Genomic DNA, 16,686 nt, shown 5'->3' on the forward strand with positions numbered 1-16,686 from the left:
TAGGCAATCGCAAATTGAAGCTATTAAGCCGCTCAGAACTATTCCACCTCGAAATTCGATAAAAAGTTAGCACCCCATTTTTAAAAAATGTAAAAAAAATGTTTATTGAGCGGAACTCTTGTTATTAACTATAGGGAACTCTTCGTCTCGTCAAAAGTAAGTGGGAACTCTAATCAGAACTCCTGAGTACTATAATTGGGGTGCTAACTTAACATACCCACATTAATAACATAATAATTTTATGAACAATTCTTTGAATTTATAAAAATTTTTAGTATTTATACTTATTTATTATTTTAAAATATTAGATATACTGTAATTAGAAATACGGTATTGATAGGAAAAAGTTTATTGGTATACATACTTAGTTTGCACCATGGGTAGAAGTAGTAAATTGATAGTCTCCAGAGTGTAGCCGTAAAGAGAGAGCCGTTTGTCGCCACTCCAAACTTTATTCACGGCTGAAACCTCGTTTATGCCATTGATAGCATTCTTTTTTTCGACGGATAGACTGTTTTCGATTATATCCCCTTCATTGCTGTTGCAAACATGTGTGGCACGCAATTCATCCATAGTGATCTGCGTCCAAAAAAGCCAACTACTAGATGCCGAAATTATGGCGACGTCGAAAAGATAAAGTTGAAGAGTAGAATTGGTACCATAATTTAATTGCTTTCAAAGTTTCTATGATCGAGCACAAGCAGATATCAAACCGAGAGCAATTCTATTAGCAATTGAATAATTAATATGTTAGGTAATAACAAAAATACGAAGAGGTAAAGTTAATAGGTGCAGTGAATTTCCATGCAAAATATGTAAAATTATTCGAGATTTTTCGGAAATATTTCTATTTGTTTACACACACACACACACACACACACACACACACGCACGCACGCACGGACGCACGCATGCATATACATTTATAATTTTTCGCTATTATATTACTATCTATTATACATATTAATTTGTTTTTTTATTATATTACTACCTCCAACTGTATATACCGTACTGAAAGAAATCAACAAACTTATAAAGGTATGAGAACGACTCACCCTCTGCATATGTGATGATAACGGCATGAACAGCAGTGCAAAAAAAGTTAATTTTGCATTAGATATTTTTCTTATGGTGAATTCAATGTCAATTTTTATTAAAATGAACGAAATTACTGAGTTAAATAACTCACGAAGAATATTGATATTTGATTACTTTAAAATGCATTAGTTAATTAGGTATGTTAGTCAATGACAAAGAAAAAAGCGGATAGTTATTTAATTTTTGAGCTGATCTATAAGTTACAGTTATGATATGTGATGACATTATTTTTTCATGCAAGTATGTTAGTTTTAATATAACTTATGTATAAAACATAAACTACGTATATAGAGTGTTTCATAATTGACATCTTCACTATAATACAAAAGTTCACGAGAAAAATCAGATCATAAAAATATTTCTTGATTTTTATCTCGGGCAATAATCTTTTTAAATAAAATTAAAAATTCAATCTTATTTTCAAAGTAAAATTTAATCACAACATGTAACAATTGATCGAGAATTGTTCTTGATTGACGAAAAGCATATTTAACTACCTGTTCCTTGAGCCACTTGGAATGAGGTCTGCTTCGAGCGATTTGCAACTTCAGTTCGACATCCTGTATGATCCTCTTCTCTTCGGTATCAACGAGAAGCATCCGGCCGGGCTTCAAGCGACTCTGCAAATAAAAGAGTACACCAATAATCGCCATAGAACGGGTTCGACACGTCGATGATCGACATTCATATGACAGCACTGGATGACGGTCCTACAGCTCTATACAAACCTAGTCCCTAGATGACAAATTATACATCATACATGATACATGATTAAAAAATAAATAAAATACGATATATGTGATTAGCTATTATACATGTATACTAACATACAGCGAGTAGGTATTGCGGATCGATTGATGACAATCTGCCCTTACCGACTCTTTGGGTATCGCTATTGATTTACCTTTAATCCTCGAATGTGACATTTCTGCAGCTTTATTAGAGAAATGATAGAAAATGCACGCATAAAATATACATTTGAGGATTACCGAATCCTGGATGAAGTCAATGATGATCGTCTCAATGGTTGGTATTGATGATCATCGGCCAGTGTAAAGGCAGAGTGCCAGTACATTACATTGTTTTGGCAATATCTGAGATCTATAGAATTCGCACAAAATCATTCGACGAGCGTAAATTGCTTTATTCTTGTTCGCATGGTAGAACCCTGTTTATTGAACTATTTATCAAACACGAGCATCTGTTTCGATGCGCTCTCGATTGATCATCTGAGACATAAGTTCTACTTATGGAGACGATGCGCTTGTTGCTTCCGACAGAGATGCCAAAATGTAATGAGTAATGTATTTGTTAGACATAGATGAAATATGGTGAGAAAAAAAGTGATTTGTGTAATAAACAAATCGCATGATGGTGCTTGCATCCCAGAACGAAGACGCCCATAGATTTAAGAACCTGGCCGAGGACGCAACATATGTAACAAAGGATGTACATGATCAACGATTTGTATAACCAAAGACCTCTGGAACTCAAAATTTGCGTAAGCATGCAATTATCAAGCCATAAATCTGTAAAAACCAGTATTCTGTGGAATCAACAAGCTATGTTTTCTCCTAATCCTGCTCTTAGAATTTTACTGTTTTAGAAACATTCATTTTCTTGATTTTTTAATAAAGAGAGTTCTGCCGTATCGCCGCCTCCTCTTCCTTCTCTTCTAGTAAGAAATCAGCAGGAGGCCAACAAAGCGAGTTTTGTGACATAATAATTAGTCGACGAAACAAATGTGAACCGTCGAGAATGATGGCGAGAAGACGCATTATCGAAGCTAGATATGCACTTGAGAGTTTCGTTGACACAAGAGCCACTCTGTTGAAGAGTATTTTCGAAAATTTATTAATAGCTCATTCTTGGCGATCAATATTATCAGCTACTGAACAAGACTGACGAAAGTTGCTCTCGGACAGCAAAACTTTTAAGTGACATTAAAAAATCCAAGGCGGCTTATCGCGCGATTAAACGCGCAAGCTTTGTTTTTGTACAATTGCAATGCGAGCAGGCTTTTTTTTGTTGCTTCCGTAGAGAGATTGGTGACCAGAGGAAAGGATCCAAACTTCCCTGGGCAGACACGAGGACCTCCTTGGTTGCTCTTCCACTAGCTGAAATTGCTGTATTTCGGGGAGAAATAAAGAATAGGCGCGGAGATGAGAGAAAGAGGGCTGGGGGAAAAAGATTGAGCATACGGGGGTTGATTCGTCGGTAAATCATAAATCACTGCGAGCTAGCTGTCTCCGCCTCAGACAGAGTGAGAGACACTCCTGTGGGACTGGCTGGTGCTTGGGATGCGCATATTTCCTTCGTTTACCTTCAGGACTACATTGCTGGGCGGAGTATCATAGACGCCCACTTCGGACGCCATCACCATCATGTTATCCTTAGTGACGTAGAAGCGCGACGGGCGCAGGCCATTTCTGCCAAACAAAAATTCAAAAAGGTCTTTTGTATTTCACACCACCTCTGTGTCTCGCGCTAGGTATCAGCTGAGTGAACTACATTGCTGTTCGTTCGTTCGCTTGCCTGCCTTCCTGCTGGCTTACTCGCGTTTTACTCTCTCTTTCGCTCTCTACATCATCTTTCTTTCTCTCGCTCTCTCAGTTTCTTGACCTAGGCCCTATTTACCTGCGTTAGCAGCACGTTGGGACAACGATGGACACTTAGTAAATCGTAAACATCGATTCTCACTTCGGCTGTACAGAGCAAGACAGAGCAAAGGGAAGTCGCGCGAAATTTTTCTAATGTATTTTCTTTTTTTCTATATATTTGTTTCTATATTTTTTTGTGTGATATACTCGTTTTTTTTTTACGTTCAAGTAATTATTTTTAATGTGATTAAATATTATTCATATTTTAATTTTATATATTTAAAAGTAATTTTATGTTTTGCAACATGTTATAAATTAACTATGAATATATTTAAAAAATTTAAATAGCAATATTACTTCATTATTAAAATACTGATAAACTTCGAAAGAAAAAAAGGAATATAATATTATTAAAACAGAAATTTGTTCAATTGCTAAGTAAATATAATGAGAAAACTGAAACTGTTTCAGAAAATAGTTTATTTATAATTTTTGGTAAATAACGATTGGTAATCAATTTTAAAATTTTGAAAACTTTATTTGTTATGTTATTTTTAATTCTAAAATAGAACAATCAATTAATGGACACTATTACAATGATTTTTTCTTTCATCGTTATTACTTGTTGTGTAAACCTTTCTAATTCTATCTAAAAATAAAATAACGTTTCAGTTAAACGTATGCTTTGATAATTTTTCTAACGTATTTTTTGTAAAAATATCCTTATAAAAAATTTCTATTTTCTTCAAAGAATATTTTTATCGTACGTTTTATTCTGCGTAATCTTTATAATAGAATAAAACTGGATTTATGAGATGAAGGGTGTTTTTATTTGTCCCTCATTCGATTGCACGACTTCCCTTTGCCTTAGAAATCCATGTTTACCTGTACCCGAGTATATCTCTACGTGTGCACCGTTCTCATGTATTTTGTGAGCACCGTTAATCCTGCTGAATGAGTCTTGCAAAGCGTAGGCAATACGCCCACGTAGCCTAGCATTCTTTCTTCGCGGCTCCCCTAACAAACGACACCGCAGAGTCCTTTCGTTCAGCTCGTTTCTCTTTCAATAGGATTCTTTCAACACTTTGAATTTTACTTCAATTCAATTCTTTGCTTCTCTCACTGTATTTATTTTGGAGCTGTATATACTTTGAAAAGTTTTCAATAACAGATAACGAAGAAGTATTTTCGTATCAAATTACATTAATAAAATTGTGAAATAAAAAGTAAGAAAAATACCTGCTGTGTGTTATAACCGGAATGCTGCAAAGAATTAATTATAAATCGCGTGATTTTTATTTTTAATTAATTAATTAAAATAATTAATTAATTTATGTAATTTATTCTTAACTGTCAACGCGGATTTTAATTTCATCGTTATGAAATATTTTCTTTTTTTTGCTCTTTGCAAATTAATAAATATTTCAGATTTTATATTTTTTCTATTACATGCTTTTGAAAAATATAGTATTTCATCTTACCATATTAATTCGCTAATGTACGGATTTATGTAAAGAATTCACTTGCTTACCTGTACAGCTTCCAGCAAATTTATGTGAATTCTTTCTAATGGTTTTCGGGAATTATATACAATAGCGAATTAACAAACATTTATCTTTTGCACTTTTTGAACACGTCGACAATTAAGAGTTTAATTTATCGCCGCATTTATTTAGTTTTAACAATCTGATATTTCTCAATTTTTAGAAGTTTAGAATCCATATCAAATATTTATGTTTAATATTAAAACATTTTGAATTATAAAATGCGGCACGTGCGACATCAACGCGACTAGATTCAAAGTGTTGAAAGTCAGTGGAGCCAAAGATCCAAAAACCCGCACAACTGCGAATCATTTTCGATCCGAGAAGTCACAGACTCATGGATCTATGGACACAAAATGTGGCAAAGGTTACCAAAGGTACCAGACAGCACGAACGAGAGGGAAGTGGAGCCTACGTAAAAACGTGTGATAAACAAGACGTAATAAGAGATAAAAAATTTCTACCTGTCCAAAATAGCACCGACGTAGCGACCGTCGGTGAAGGTCAGAAGAGCCGGACCGTCCCAGGGTTCCATGGCACATGCCGCCCAATGATAGAAGTCCCGCTTTTCAGTAGCCATTGTTAAGTCATTCTGCCAAGCCTCTGGTACCATCGTCATGACAGCCTGGATTCAGTAACGATGTTTCAAGTGTTTGTTCGAAGACCGAGATTCTTGAAATTAAGAAACTGCGAAACTAAAGAACCGTAATGCGCGCAGCAACTTGGAAATTTATGGAATGAAGAGCATTCAGCCATGTAAATTCTGTATATTCAAAGATCAGTAGTATTTCAGATCTTCAGAAGCAGAGAGAAAAATTTTTTGTTTTTCGAAAAAAATTGAAGTACCTAGCAAAAGTAGAAAAAAGTAAGTAAAAGAAAGCCCTTTGAAATGAAAGATCTTTAGAAATCAAAGATTAAGAATTGTTACGAAAAATTTTATGGAAGTTATCTTTAGAATCTGTTTAAATCTGTGAAACTGATGATTTCTAGAAATAAATATCTCTTTGAGAACGATTTATAAAAATGTGAAATTAATTTTCTGTAGGATCAAGAATTTACAACAATACTTTATAGGTATTTCAATATTAAACGACGTTTCTTATATGTATATATTTCGTAACATAAATTTACCTCGGGCAAAGAGCGTTGTCCTGCCATCACCAAGAACTCAAGCACACAGTCCGCTGATCCAGAGTCAGAGAGATTCGGTTCTACGACTGGATAGAGCAATTTCAGTTGATCGCCATACACTTGGCTGCTCATCACACCTTCTCGCGCCTTCATAAAGTTCACATTGCCGCGTAGGGTATTAATTTCGCCGTTGTGAGCAAGCAAGCTATGGACAAAACGTCGCATATTATATCGGAGTTTGCTGGTTGCGGTTTTAAAACGGAAACCTGCGAAAACTACGATTATATTACAATAAAGTATTATTTATCGCTGTATTGCAAGACTAATTGTGAAAGAATTAAGTTTTGTAGTGTTATCTATAAAACACGAATTATAGATCTTTGGTATATCGAAAAGGAAATACGTAAAAAAATAATAGACAGAAAAAGGAATTATTATATAAGTAGTCGATAATTAATATGCCAACCTTGTCTGATAAGATTTTAAAATGGAGTTTTTATCTTTTAGTTATTTATAGTATAATAAATATGCTTTTTGTTTTCGCAACGATCATGAAAAGAGATCCGAAAAAAATTTAAACACTTCCATTCGTATTTTTGAAGTCTATTTTATCAACTTTTTCTTTTGATTAAAAAAAGTAATAGCAGTTTCATGTTTCCAAGCAATAACATTAAACATAACTATATGACTGATAGAAAACTAATTAAAATTCTTCGCAGAAATTTTTTATTTCTATTACGAAAAATAACGAAATTGAAACACAAATATTTCCTCGTTTTCAACTCACTACTAAAAGAGACAAATTCGTTTTTTAGAAAAATGATTATGGTTAATTGGTTATTTATAGTATATTATTTTATTCACTATATTTTTATATCCTATATTTATGGAATTTTTATAGTTTCCTACCGTAAAGGATGCGCTCTTTCCCAACTCGGAAAAGTATTTGTGGAGAACCGAGTGTGTACCAGTGCCAGATAGGTCTCGAATTTCGGAGACTTGATATAAAAGAAAAAAAATTTATATGTTACTGTTCTCTCACAACACACATAATATATTTTATGTAAGACTTCCAGACAATAGCGACATTTTTCTGAGGAAAAAGAAACCAGGACAGAAATAACTTAGACTCACCTTCAAGTCTGTGAAATAAAGCCATAACTGATCAGCGGTGAGCTGACCTTTGTAAACGACTGTTTTCAACGACAACGAGCAAATGTAGTATCGCAATTCAGGTCGCGAAATTGAATGCGATGATCTTTTCCTCAGCACAAAAATCTGACAAACAGAATGTGATAAAAACGTAAGGAACGTGTAATTTGCGATTGATCAAACGAAGAATCGTATTAACCTTGAAAATCGTGGCTATATCTATGACAAATCCGAGTTCTAATAATATAAATTAGCAAAGTTGTTTAATGCCAAATTATTTAACCCGGAGTATGGTATAGCGCCTCTAACTTTATGCATTCGTTAATAATTAATTCTTGAGAGTTTTTCAAGATAGGAGACCCAAAGAAAACGTACGAAAATATTAATTACTAATCAACAGATATTTTATTAATAATAAAAGATAAATTATTTTTTGACGTCAGTTATAGTATAAAGTTTAGAGTTTACGACGAAACATTGACCAGAATTAATTATCTTTAGATACAACTCGACTTTAAGGATTACACAAATTACCTGTCGCTTAAGTGTTTCCGCATCTTGATCGCCAGTAACGAATACTTGACGCATGTATGGTTCGCATTTCTTCGCCACTTGGCCAATTTGGGAACTATCGGTGGGAACATTACGCCAACACAGCACCTATGAATCATACGATCTCGAGAATATGCGAGGCAGTTTACGCAAAACAATGCGATAATTTAAGCATTGAAACCGATCAATGAATAATAATACCAATGTATCGTACTTTTAAATTGCACTCCTTAGCTAACTTCTCAAATGCGGCTTCTGCTTCTTTATGAGTCTTCTTGTCAAGGAATAAGATACCGGTTGCGTATCGTCCGAACTCGGGCAATTCAATCTTTTGTTGTTGACTGTAATGTATACGAAAAGTAATTTAATGAACCTAACTAATTTATCACGTCTGAATTATCAAAATTTTATTAAGTTAATGAACTGTAGTTTTTAAATTTGTTGAAACTAGTACAAGGATTTGTGAATAGAGAAACTTAACGTTTGTAGACTCTGAGATCTGAATGACAAAACAAAGATTATGACGAAAGATTTATAGAACTGTGCCAAGGATTTGTGAAATTAAAAGTCTGCAAAATAGTGATATGCTAAGTATTCATAATCAGTTCTTATTTCAAGACCGTCTTAAGTAATGTTTTAAGATGTTAATATTACGATTATGTCTTTGGTTTACACTATCTTAAAGCTGTATTTAAAATGGTTTTAAATTTAAGAATCGACTATAAATACCTGCTACATATATGAATGTCTAATTGTAAGAAATAATAGATGTGTGATATCTAAAAGTTCTGTTGAAACTATGTAGATTTTAAACAATTTCAACGAGAATACTAATGTAGAAATGAGATATCTGTGAAATGAAGGATTAATATTATAAACGGTTTATACGTTACATATAGAAATTATATATAATTACCCTTCCAATTGAAATCAATTATTTATAAAATATTTTCAATCTCAAATATTTGATATAAAATTCTTGAATAAAAAATGCCAAATGCTTGAATAAAAAATGATATCTAAATTAAAACTAATATAATGCAATAGGGATAAGATGTGACCTTCTTTCAAATGGCATTACGATCTAGATAATGAAAATGTGGAACTAAAATTAAACTTTTAGTTCAGTTAGATAGTATGTAGCGCCAAATGTGACAGGAACATTTGGCTTAGGCGATTAAATCGGATATCTCTCTCACGAATTATAAAGATTTCAGAAATTAGATTCCATCTCGTCGGCAAATAAGACTTATAGCATGTCGCTGGGGTTCTCTTACCGAATTTCATTGGCATAATAATCGTGTGGTATTGCGCAAAGCACACCAGCACCGTCACCAGTATCATTATCACAGGCGCATGCCCCCCTATGATTCATTCGTGCTGACAATATCTGAGCATCTCGAACGATCTGAAATTCGCAGATAACGGCCATAAATATGAGAAGATCAGTTCAATATCCTTATCGTTGTGCAATGAAAAAAAGGTCGCATAATTGTATTGATATATCCATACGATTATCAACGAGTTCATCTATAAGGTGGTGAAGGTCTCTTATTTCTTTCTCAGATATATTCCATTAATATACATTCTCATTTTATCTAATCGTTATTTTGCATATTTAAAGAGCGGCGCCTATCTTTAAAATTATGCGCAATTCTAATGATAGATATCTTAATTCATATATTATATAAGCCTTTAGCTTCTTTTTTGCAATTATAAGATAAAGACTATTTTAAACTTTTTATTATCAACAATTCTGAATTTTTTCTTGACATTTGTTCAAGAATTCATTAGTATGAATTCATTAACTATATATTACTTATTTTCCGCATTTAGCTGTTTATTTTATCTTTATTACGCTTCTTTATTTGCCACTATACGCTTTATACGATGCAACGCAATATATGGACGTAAACTTATAATAGATCGCAAAGATCAAACGCGCGAGACGTAGGTCGTTCTTTGAACTTTACACGTAAAAGACAGACGAAGCTTAAAATCGACTCACCTTGTGCGACCTCTTCCCGTCAATGGCGACGATAAAACCAACGCCGCAAGCTTCTCGTTCGAGGGTAGGGTCATACAGACCTTGCTTCGGAGGCAAGGTCCACGACTCGGAATCCATAATTTTAATCTGAAAAATGAGAAGAGAAAACTTCAACACATCATTCCGATCGATAATTCTTAATTGCTTGAATTCTTTTTCTTTGTCCTCTTATGTAAACAATTTAAACAAACGTCAATGTTTTCTCGATTTTAGAACACAGTTTGTAAAAAGTAATCATTTATCTCGGAGAAAAACAATTAATGACAGCAATAATTTATATTCGCTGCAAACTAATTTTTGCGAAACAAATAGCTCGTCTACAAGCATCATTCATTGTCGTAAACTTTTCTTTCAAACAATTGTGAGTTACGTGTATTATCTTATGAATCGTTTAATTTTTTATGTAACTAAGCTTGTGTCAATCGTATTGTGTAATCAGAAAAAACGTTCACTATGATTAACATACGTAGATAATGCGCACTTTAACTAATTAGATTCAAAAAAATTAATATGAAAATCATGCTTTAATAAAAATTAAATACGAACAATTTTCTAATATTAGTTTTCAAATGTACATTGATATTTTAAATGAGAACAATAAAATTTTCTGTTCCACTTTAGTAACATCACAATTATCATATAATCCGTTGGTGTATTTGATCCTCGGATAGATAAACGCGTTCATTATAGCCACGCATTTAAGGGTAGAGAACGATGTGGCGGGACGGGGAAGTCGAGATATCGCAGAATGATTCGCAGGATATCGTAGTGTCGACATTACATAAAAGCCAACACGCGCGTACTCATTAAGTGTAACAGATATGCGACGTCGCCGTCATCGTCATCGCCGCCGCCGCAGTGTCGTTATAACGGCGGCGAACTACGATGATGATCGGTGTGTAAACAAAACGAAGAAAATGCGTCAAAGAGATCGATGTCGCGACGCGTTCACGTGGCCGAGCGATGTACTGACTACCGAGCGTGCGACAGCGGTGGCCAATTGTTCGACGATCTTCGTTCTTCCTATTTTTCACGTCTCTTTCCCAAAAAAAACACACGAAAGCCAACAAAAAATCAAAATGATTTCATTTTTATTCTTAACATCGATAAACAGTTAAATTTTGTAACAAAAAAATTATCATTTTCACTTCCATGACGTCAAAATAAAGTCATTCGGATTTTCTTTTGTGATTTAATGTGTTTTCTTGGTCCTCTAATTCTTTCCCTTTTTTTCTTTTTTGCAATACTTAAGATGCGATCGTACGATATTGTTGAACTTTGATCACCGAGCAGGAAATCCGATTTCGATTGTTGAAACTTGATCGCGCTTGATCGTTAATAAAGAATGGCACATGTTTTATTTTTCTCTGACCTTCGTTTTTTTTTTAATTCTTCGTCAGTCTAGTTAAATATTATGCTGTACTCAATCTTATCGTACGAATTATATCGAACGGATTATGAGATATCGTAAAGTATCGTTGATCTGATCTGTGTCGAAAAGAAAAACAAAGATATTGCTGCATTATGTTTTGGTTCTAAAATAGATTTTTTCTTTGCTCGTTGAAATTAAATAATAAAAGGCAGAATATTTCTCGTTTTTAAGTTAATAATAACCTATGATAATTTACATATGTTTATATAACGTACGAAGTTATAAGTTAAAGAAAGAATAGAGAGAGTAGGACCGGTTTTAATTTCTGATAAAGAGTCGTTATAGACTCTGTTGCGTAAATATATATATATATATATATTTTATATTATAAATATATATATATTTATAATATAAAATAAACTCGCGTGCTTACTTTTATCGATTCATTCAATCACAAAATGCATTTATCGGATTTCGCGTTTCGCACATACCCATTCCGTAATTTCGCGCATAACACGAAAGTCTGTTTAATGCTAACTTGGAATAAAAATTCGACAGTGTGCCTGTTTAGTGTTAAACGCGTGACTTGAGAACGCGCCAAGAATCCGCGGAAAAAGCGACGACCAGCAAATTTGCGAAGGTTGACCACCTCTGTCGAGTGTATTCACGTGCGATAGGAAGAAGCGAAGGAAGCTAGTCACTGAGCGAGTGAGTGAGCGAGCGATCGATGGATACGACATACAGGGTGTGTCTGAAAGCTCTAGCGAAACCTGGTGATTCGTCCTTGCAGGATGCTGGACGTTTCCGAGGATCGATGAGGCAACGAAGAATTTAAGACTTTGCCTATATGGCTATTTTTATCAGCGTATAGATTTACTTTAATTTCAATTTAACTTGCTTCTTATCTTTTTCTAATTTTAAGAATTAAAAAAGGGATAAAGAAAAAGATTAACTCGAGATTTAAAGTTAGACGATATTGGCAGAAATTAATTGATAGGAATTATTCTTAGAACGCTTCTATACAAAGATGAAGAGTTAGTTGATACGAGATTAAAATAAACCACACATTGGTAGAAAACGGGCATTACACCATCAGTATTCATAGTTAGTTCTTATACATATATTAAAAACATATCTTAAGTACAACCTTAAGATGCCATAATTTATAATTACAGACATGTATTAACATTTTAAATATTAACATTTTAAAATAAATATAACATTTTAAAAAGTTTCTAGTATTTTAAATATTATTTTACTTGAAATGGTCTTAAGACTGGACGGGCCTTGGGAAATTATAAAGCTTTAGGCAACTATTTTATACCATTAGATATCTAAATAAAATGCTTCAAAATAAAAAGTACATTGAAGTCGAAAGGAAACGTGTTCATCACGTTCTTCAGTCATGCTTCACGTCAGATATACAAATAGAAAACGTGCTCTTTATTAAGTATACAAACAGATAATGACAACGTAATCGTATATATTCTTTCGTAGACTAAATGATAAGATTGGAAGATAACATACGAGAGAAAGAGAGGAGTTTGGACTCTAAATTTATTCATGTAAATGCGTGGTAATTAAATATATACGATTATCGTGCACGATGCTAATGAATTAAAATTAGAATTGTAGTTCTTTCTAGTACAAAGATTATGAAGCAGCGTGTCCTTGAGACTATGTGTTGAATAGTTATTCTGATAAATTATCTTGATAAATAGTTTTACGATTATTATGGCAAATAGCTACTGCGCATGTGGAGTAGGCGGTGAATTTTCAGATCGAAGTGTTCTCTCTGGACTCGCGTGTGCGGGTCTAATAAGGATCAGGAATCTACGATGGTGGTGTTCCAAAATTATCCTCAAGCTATTTCGGTCATTTCGGGCCCGGAGAGGAAGCGTACTCTCGCGTTTGCAATCGTTGAAATTGTGTTACATAGATCCGAGGTAGCAATTATACCATTAGCGTATGAAACGAAAGCGATAACTGGTTAATCGTCTCTGCGTTTGCACTACGAAGCAAAAAATGAATGTGGAATGTGGATATGAAAAATAGATCATTTTGTTTTGGCTGCAGATTACTTGATGAATCATTACCGAGATATATTTTGAAATATTATTTATCGAAAAATGATCATAATTATTGCATAATGTATAAATTAAACGAAGAAACCATAGGTTTTTTCATTGAAACAGGTTTTTAAAGCATGCGCGATTATTAAAATGTTTAATTATTTACAAATTATTACTTTCATGTGCTCTTTCTGCAAGAAAAGGACAAGACATATCATCATACATTAACATTAACGAAAAAACTTTAAGCGTATTATTGCAAAATAAAACAGCTTGCGGCTTTTTTTTTTCGAAGAATTACTTTATATACGTTTAAAAAAGAATAATATCATTATACTTAAAAAAAATATTTGTTAAAGAAAATTGATTAAAAAATTATTTTTTTTTTCTTTTTCCTTCTCTCTCACGTGCATTCCGTCACGGTAGTGAAAACGTGGCAACTTAAAATGCATAAGAATGTCTGTAACATGTCCATCGCATTTTAACCTGTTCATTCTCGTTTCGAGACCCGTTTCTTATTAAAACGGCGCAGAGACGGCAAGAATTAAAAAAAAAGGAAAAGAGCTGCACGTGTAGAGGAACGTTATATGTCAGGACTGGGTTTATATACTTATGGGGAGCTTGTGGACACTTGGCGATCAACGTGTCTCTGTATACAAGGTGTCTACGAAAAATATATTTCATTATAAGCAAATGCGAAATTACACATTTTTAAATGCATGATTTTTTAATAATTTTACGATAAATCCCTTTCCGGGATTTTTTCAGTGATAAATTAAAGTTCTTATACGCAAATTGAATAATTTATAAATCTTAAAATTAATTTCAAAATTCTCCGTGTGAAATATCAACATTTTTAACAAAGACAAATTTTTAATATTAAAATATATGATTCTTAGTAATAAGAATAATCCTTAAGAATACGATCTAAATATTCTTGTATTCTTGATTTATAAATTCTGCATTTGATTTGAGTTGCGCCAGTTATATTTGTATTTAATAAGTATTTTAATAATGCACTTTAAATACAAATTAAATACATCATCTGGTAATAAGTTAAATCTGATAAGTCAAAATGAAAAAGAAATATTTTCAAAATAGATTCCAGCAGATCTATGTACGTATTTATATAGCGAATCCGCTGCAAATCTCATCCTTCATAATTTTAATATCTCAAATTATTTGATTTTTTTCATGAAATCTGGCGTTCCTCGTGTCGAGTTGAATAATCAAACTTCCTAGAAAGGCCATTACGAGGGATTTATCGCGAGCCGGCGTGCGGGTTTGCATTTTCTTTACTTCGACAGTCGACGTGGCGTAGTCCCCTCTTACCGGTAGAAATTATACAAAGCAGATTGCTTCGAGAATGCGTCTTCCTTCTCGCCGGTCAGCACTGCTGTCAGGTTTCTTGCACGATTATCGATAGTCAATTCGATCAGTTATCGTCCTATCAATCAGATCGTTGCACGAGGTCCTGTTTTCGCTGAATGTGAGAAACGTGTCTCGTCGGAAGTTCCGCAGGATGTTTATCACGATTTCGGCATTGGTATAATTCGATTCACACTGGAACTACTAGTCCGAGTACCCTCCTCGATCGCACTTTAAGGGCAACCGTAAAATGGCACGTTCTCGATCCCCGATCCTGAGGATCACTGCGAGCTGCCTAGCGGAGGGAGGAGGACGTTTTGAGTCCTAAGTAACGACGACTTCTCTGCCTCAGACTGTTCGGCTTTGCGCGAGAGAAGAAATAAGAAGAAGAAAAGAGAGAGACCGAACCACACATACGAATCACGAGTCGGACGGACACTGATGACTGAAACGGCGGCGCTCGGGATGTCGTTAAAAACCGAAAAAGCTTTCCCTCCCTTTTCTTTCCTTCCCTCCCCCTCTCTCGTCTCTCCTTCTCTTTAGGCGCTCGTCGACGAGACTCCCCACCTTCTCCGGAGGCGCACTCCCTCCGTGGCAATGCGGCGCTTCGCTCTACCGTCCCTCGTCCCGCTCCGTCTCTTGGCACGCCGCGCCGGGACGGTGCAAGTCGCTCCGAAGCACGCTTCCACCGTTCATTTAAAAAGAGAACAAAAAAAAACCATCTTATTTTTTGTTTCTCTTCTCTTTTTTTTTTTTCTCTAGATCGACATTCGCCGAGATGTTCAACACTTCGCGACGAATATTCCGCGTAATTTCAAACGACACTTTAATTGCAGCCGCTAATCGTTCTACGCGAAGCACGCGAGTGCGTAAGTACGGTGCGTGATGCGATTAATTAATTCATGTGTTCGTTCCTATAACTTCACTTCGCGTACCGCTCCGACTTACGAGGCGAGTCCTTTTGGAGCGTACGTGTCGCGGCACACGTCGTCTTGAGACGACCTCATTCTCTGAAGTGCTTTTCATTTTTTAATATCTTCATTTAAATACGCAATGTTTTTAAAGCCTTATTTCATTTAGAAATTTGAAAAATAATTTGTTTTCCACTTAAATGAGTTTATACACGTGAAAATAGCTCTATTAGTGGGAATGTAAAATTCAAAGTATTTACAAGCCGATTCTTTGAAGCGTATACACAAAAAACTTTTAACATAACTTTAACAATTTTTATTTGTTTCACTCAAAATTTGCAGAGAATCTTGATTTGTTAATTATCTAAAAAAGTAGTCATTGGTATTTTAGTAAAATTGTATTTTCGTTCGTAACTTAATAAAATGTTTTTGTTACAATACACAGTATGTTCTCTGTTAGCTCTGTAACTAATAATGCGGTAATTAAAAATTAAATTGAATTAAATTATAAAAATTAGTGCACCTTTTATTATGAACGAAAATGATCATCATTATGAGATAACTTAATTAGCGGATAGATAAATAAGTTAGATGTTAGAATCCGAGCATGTGAATAATCGAGAATATACGTGCAATAAGTTGTTGTTTTTTTTGTACGTTTCTTTTTTATTTCAGAATATACTGTTCCGAGTATACTGCGAATATCATAAATGTTGATGCACGTTGTAACTTTTATTACAATGATATATGTAATAAAATAAATAACGACGTTCAGTAATCGATAACTCACATCTGGCACATGTCACATTTTATAATAAAAATGAAAATAAAGAAGAATA

The 16,686-nt window shown here is 34.0% G+C and overlaps 1 protein-coding gene across 4 annotated transcripts in view; it reads right to left on the reverse strand.

Moving 5' to 3' along the window:
• LOC108772057 (putative glutamate synthase [NADPH]) overlaps positions 1 to 14,961 on the reverse strand; it is a 26,624-nt gene extending 11,663 nt beyond the window's left edge. Inside the window, exons 1-13 of one of the 4 annotated variants that reach the window (XM_018537508.1) lie at positions 14,901 to 14,961; positions 10,086 to 10,211; positions 9,355 to 9,485; positions 8,292 to 8,418; positions 8,060 to 8,185; positions 7,508 to 7,651; positions 7,283 to 7,371; positions 6,374 to 6,578; positions 5,707 to 5,867; positions 3,422 to 3,527; positions 1,596 to 1,718; positions 1,056 to 1,058; positions 365 to 579 (exon numbers count right to left, since the gene is read on the reverse strand). In XM_018537508.1, coding sequence (XP_018393010.1) covers positions 365 to 579; positions 1,056 to 1,058; positions 1,596 to 1,718; positions 3,422 to 3,527; positions 5,707 to 5,867; positions 6,374 to 6,578; positions 7,283 to 7,371; positions 7,508 to 7,651; positions 8,060 to 8,185; positions 8,292 to 8,418; positions 9,355 to 9,485; positions 10,086 to 10,202 — 1,547 coding nt within the window. In that variant the 5' untranslated portion in view covers positions 10,203 to 10,211; positions 14,901 to 14,961. Of the gene's footprint in view, positions 1 to 364; positions 580 to 1,055; positions 1,059 to 1,595; positions 1,719 to 2,087; positions 2,123 to 3,421; positions 3,528 to 5,706; positions 5,868 to 6,373; positions 6,579 to 7,282; positions 7,372 to 7,507; positions 7,652 to 8,059; positions 8,186 to 8,291; positions 8,419 to 9,354; positions 9,486 to 10,085; positions 10,212 to 14,900 lie in introns of those variants that run through there. The other 3 variants (XM_018537509.1, XM_018537510.1, XM_018537512.1) reach the window with 3 other exon arrangements.
• Between the last annotated feature and the right edge of the window lie 1,725 nt (positions 14,962 to 16,686).

Source organism: Cyphomyrmex costatus, unplaced genomic scaffold (genome assembly GCF_001594065.2).
Source record: "Cyphomyrmex costatus isolate MS0001 unplaced genomic scaffold, Ccosl1.0 scaffold175, whole genome shotgun sequence".
Classification (NCBI taxonomy): domain Eukaryota; kingdom Metazoa; phylum Arthropoda; class Insecta; order Hymenoptera; family Formicidae; genus Cyphomyrmex; species Cyphomyrmex costatus.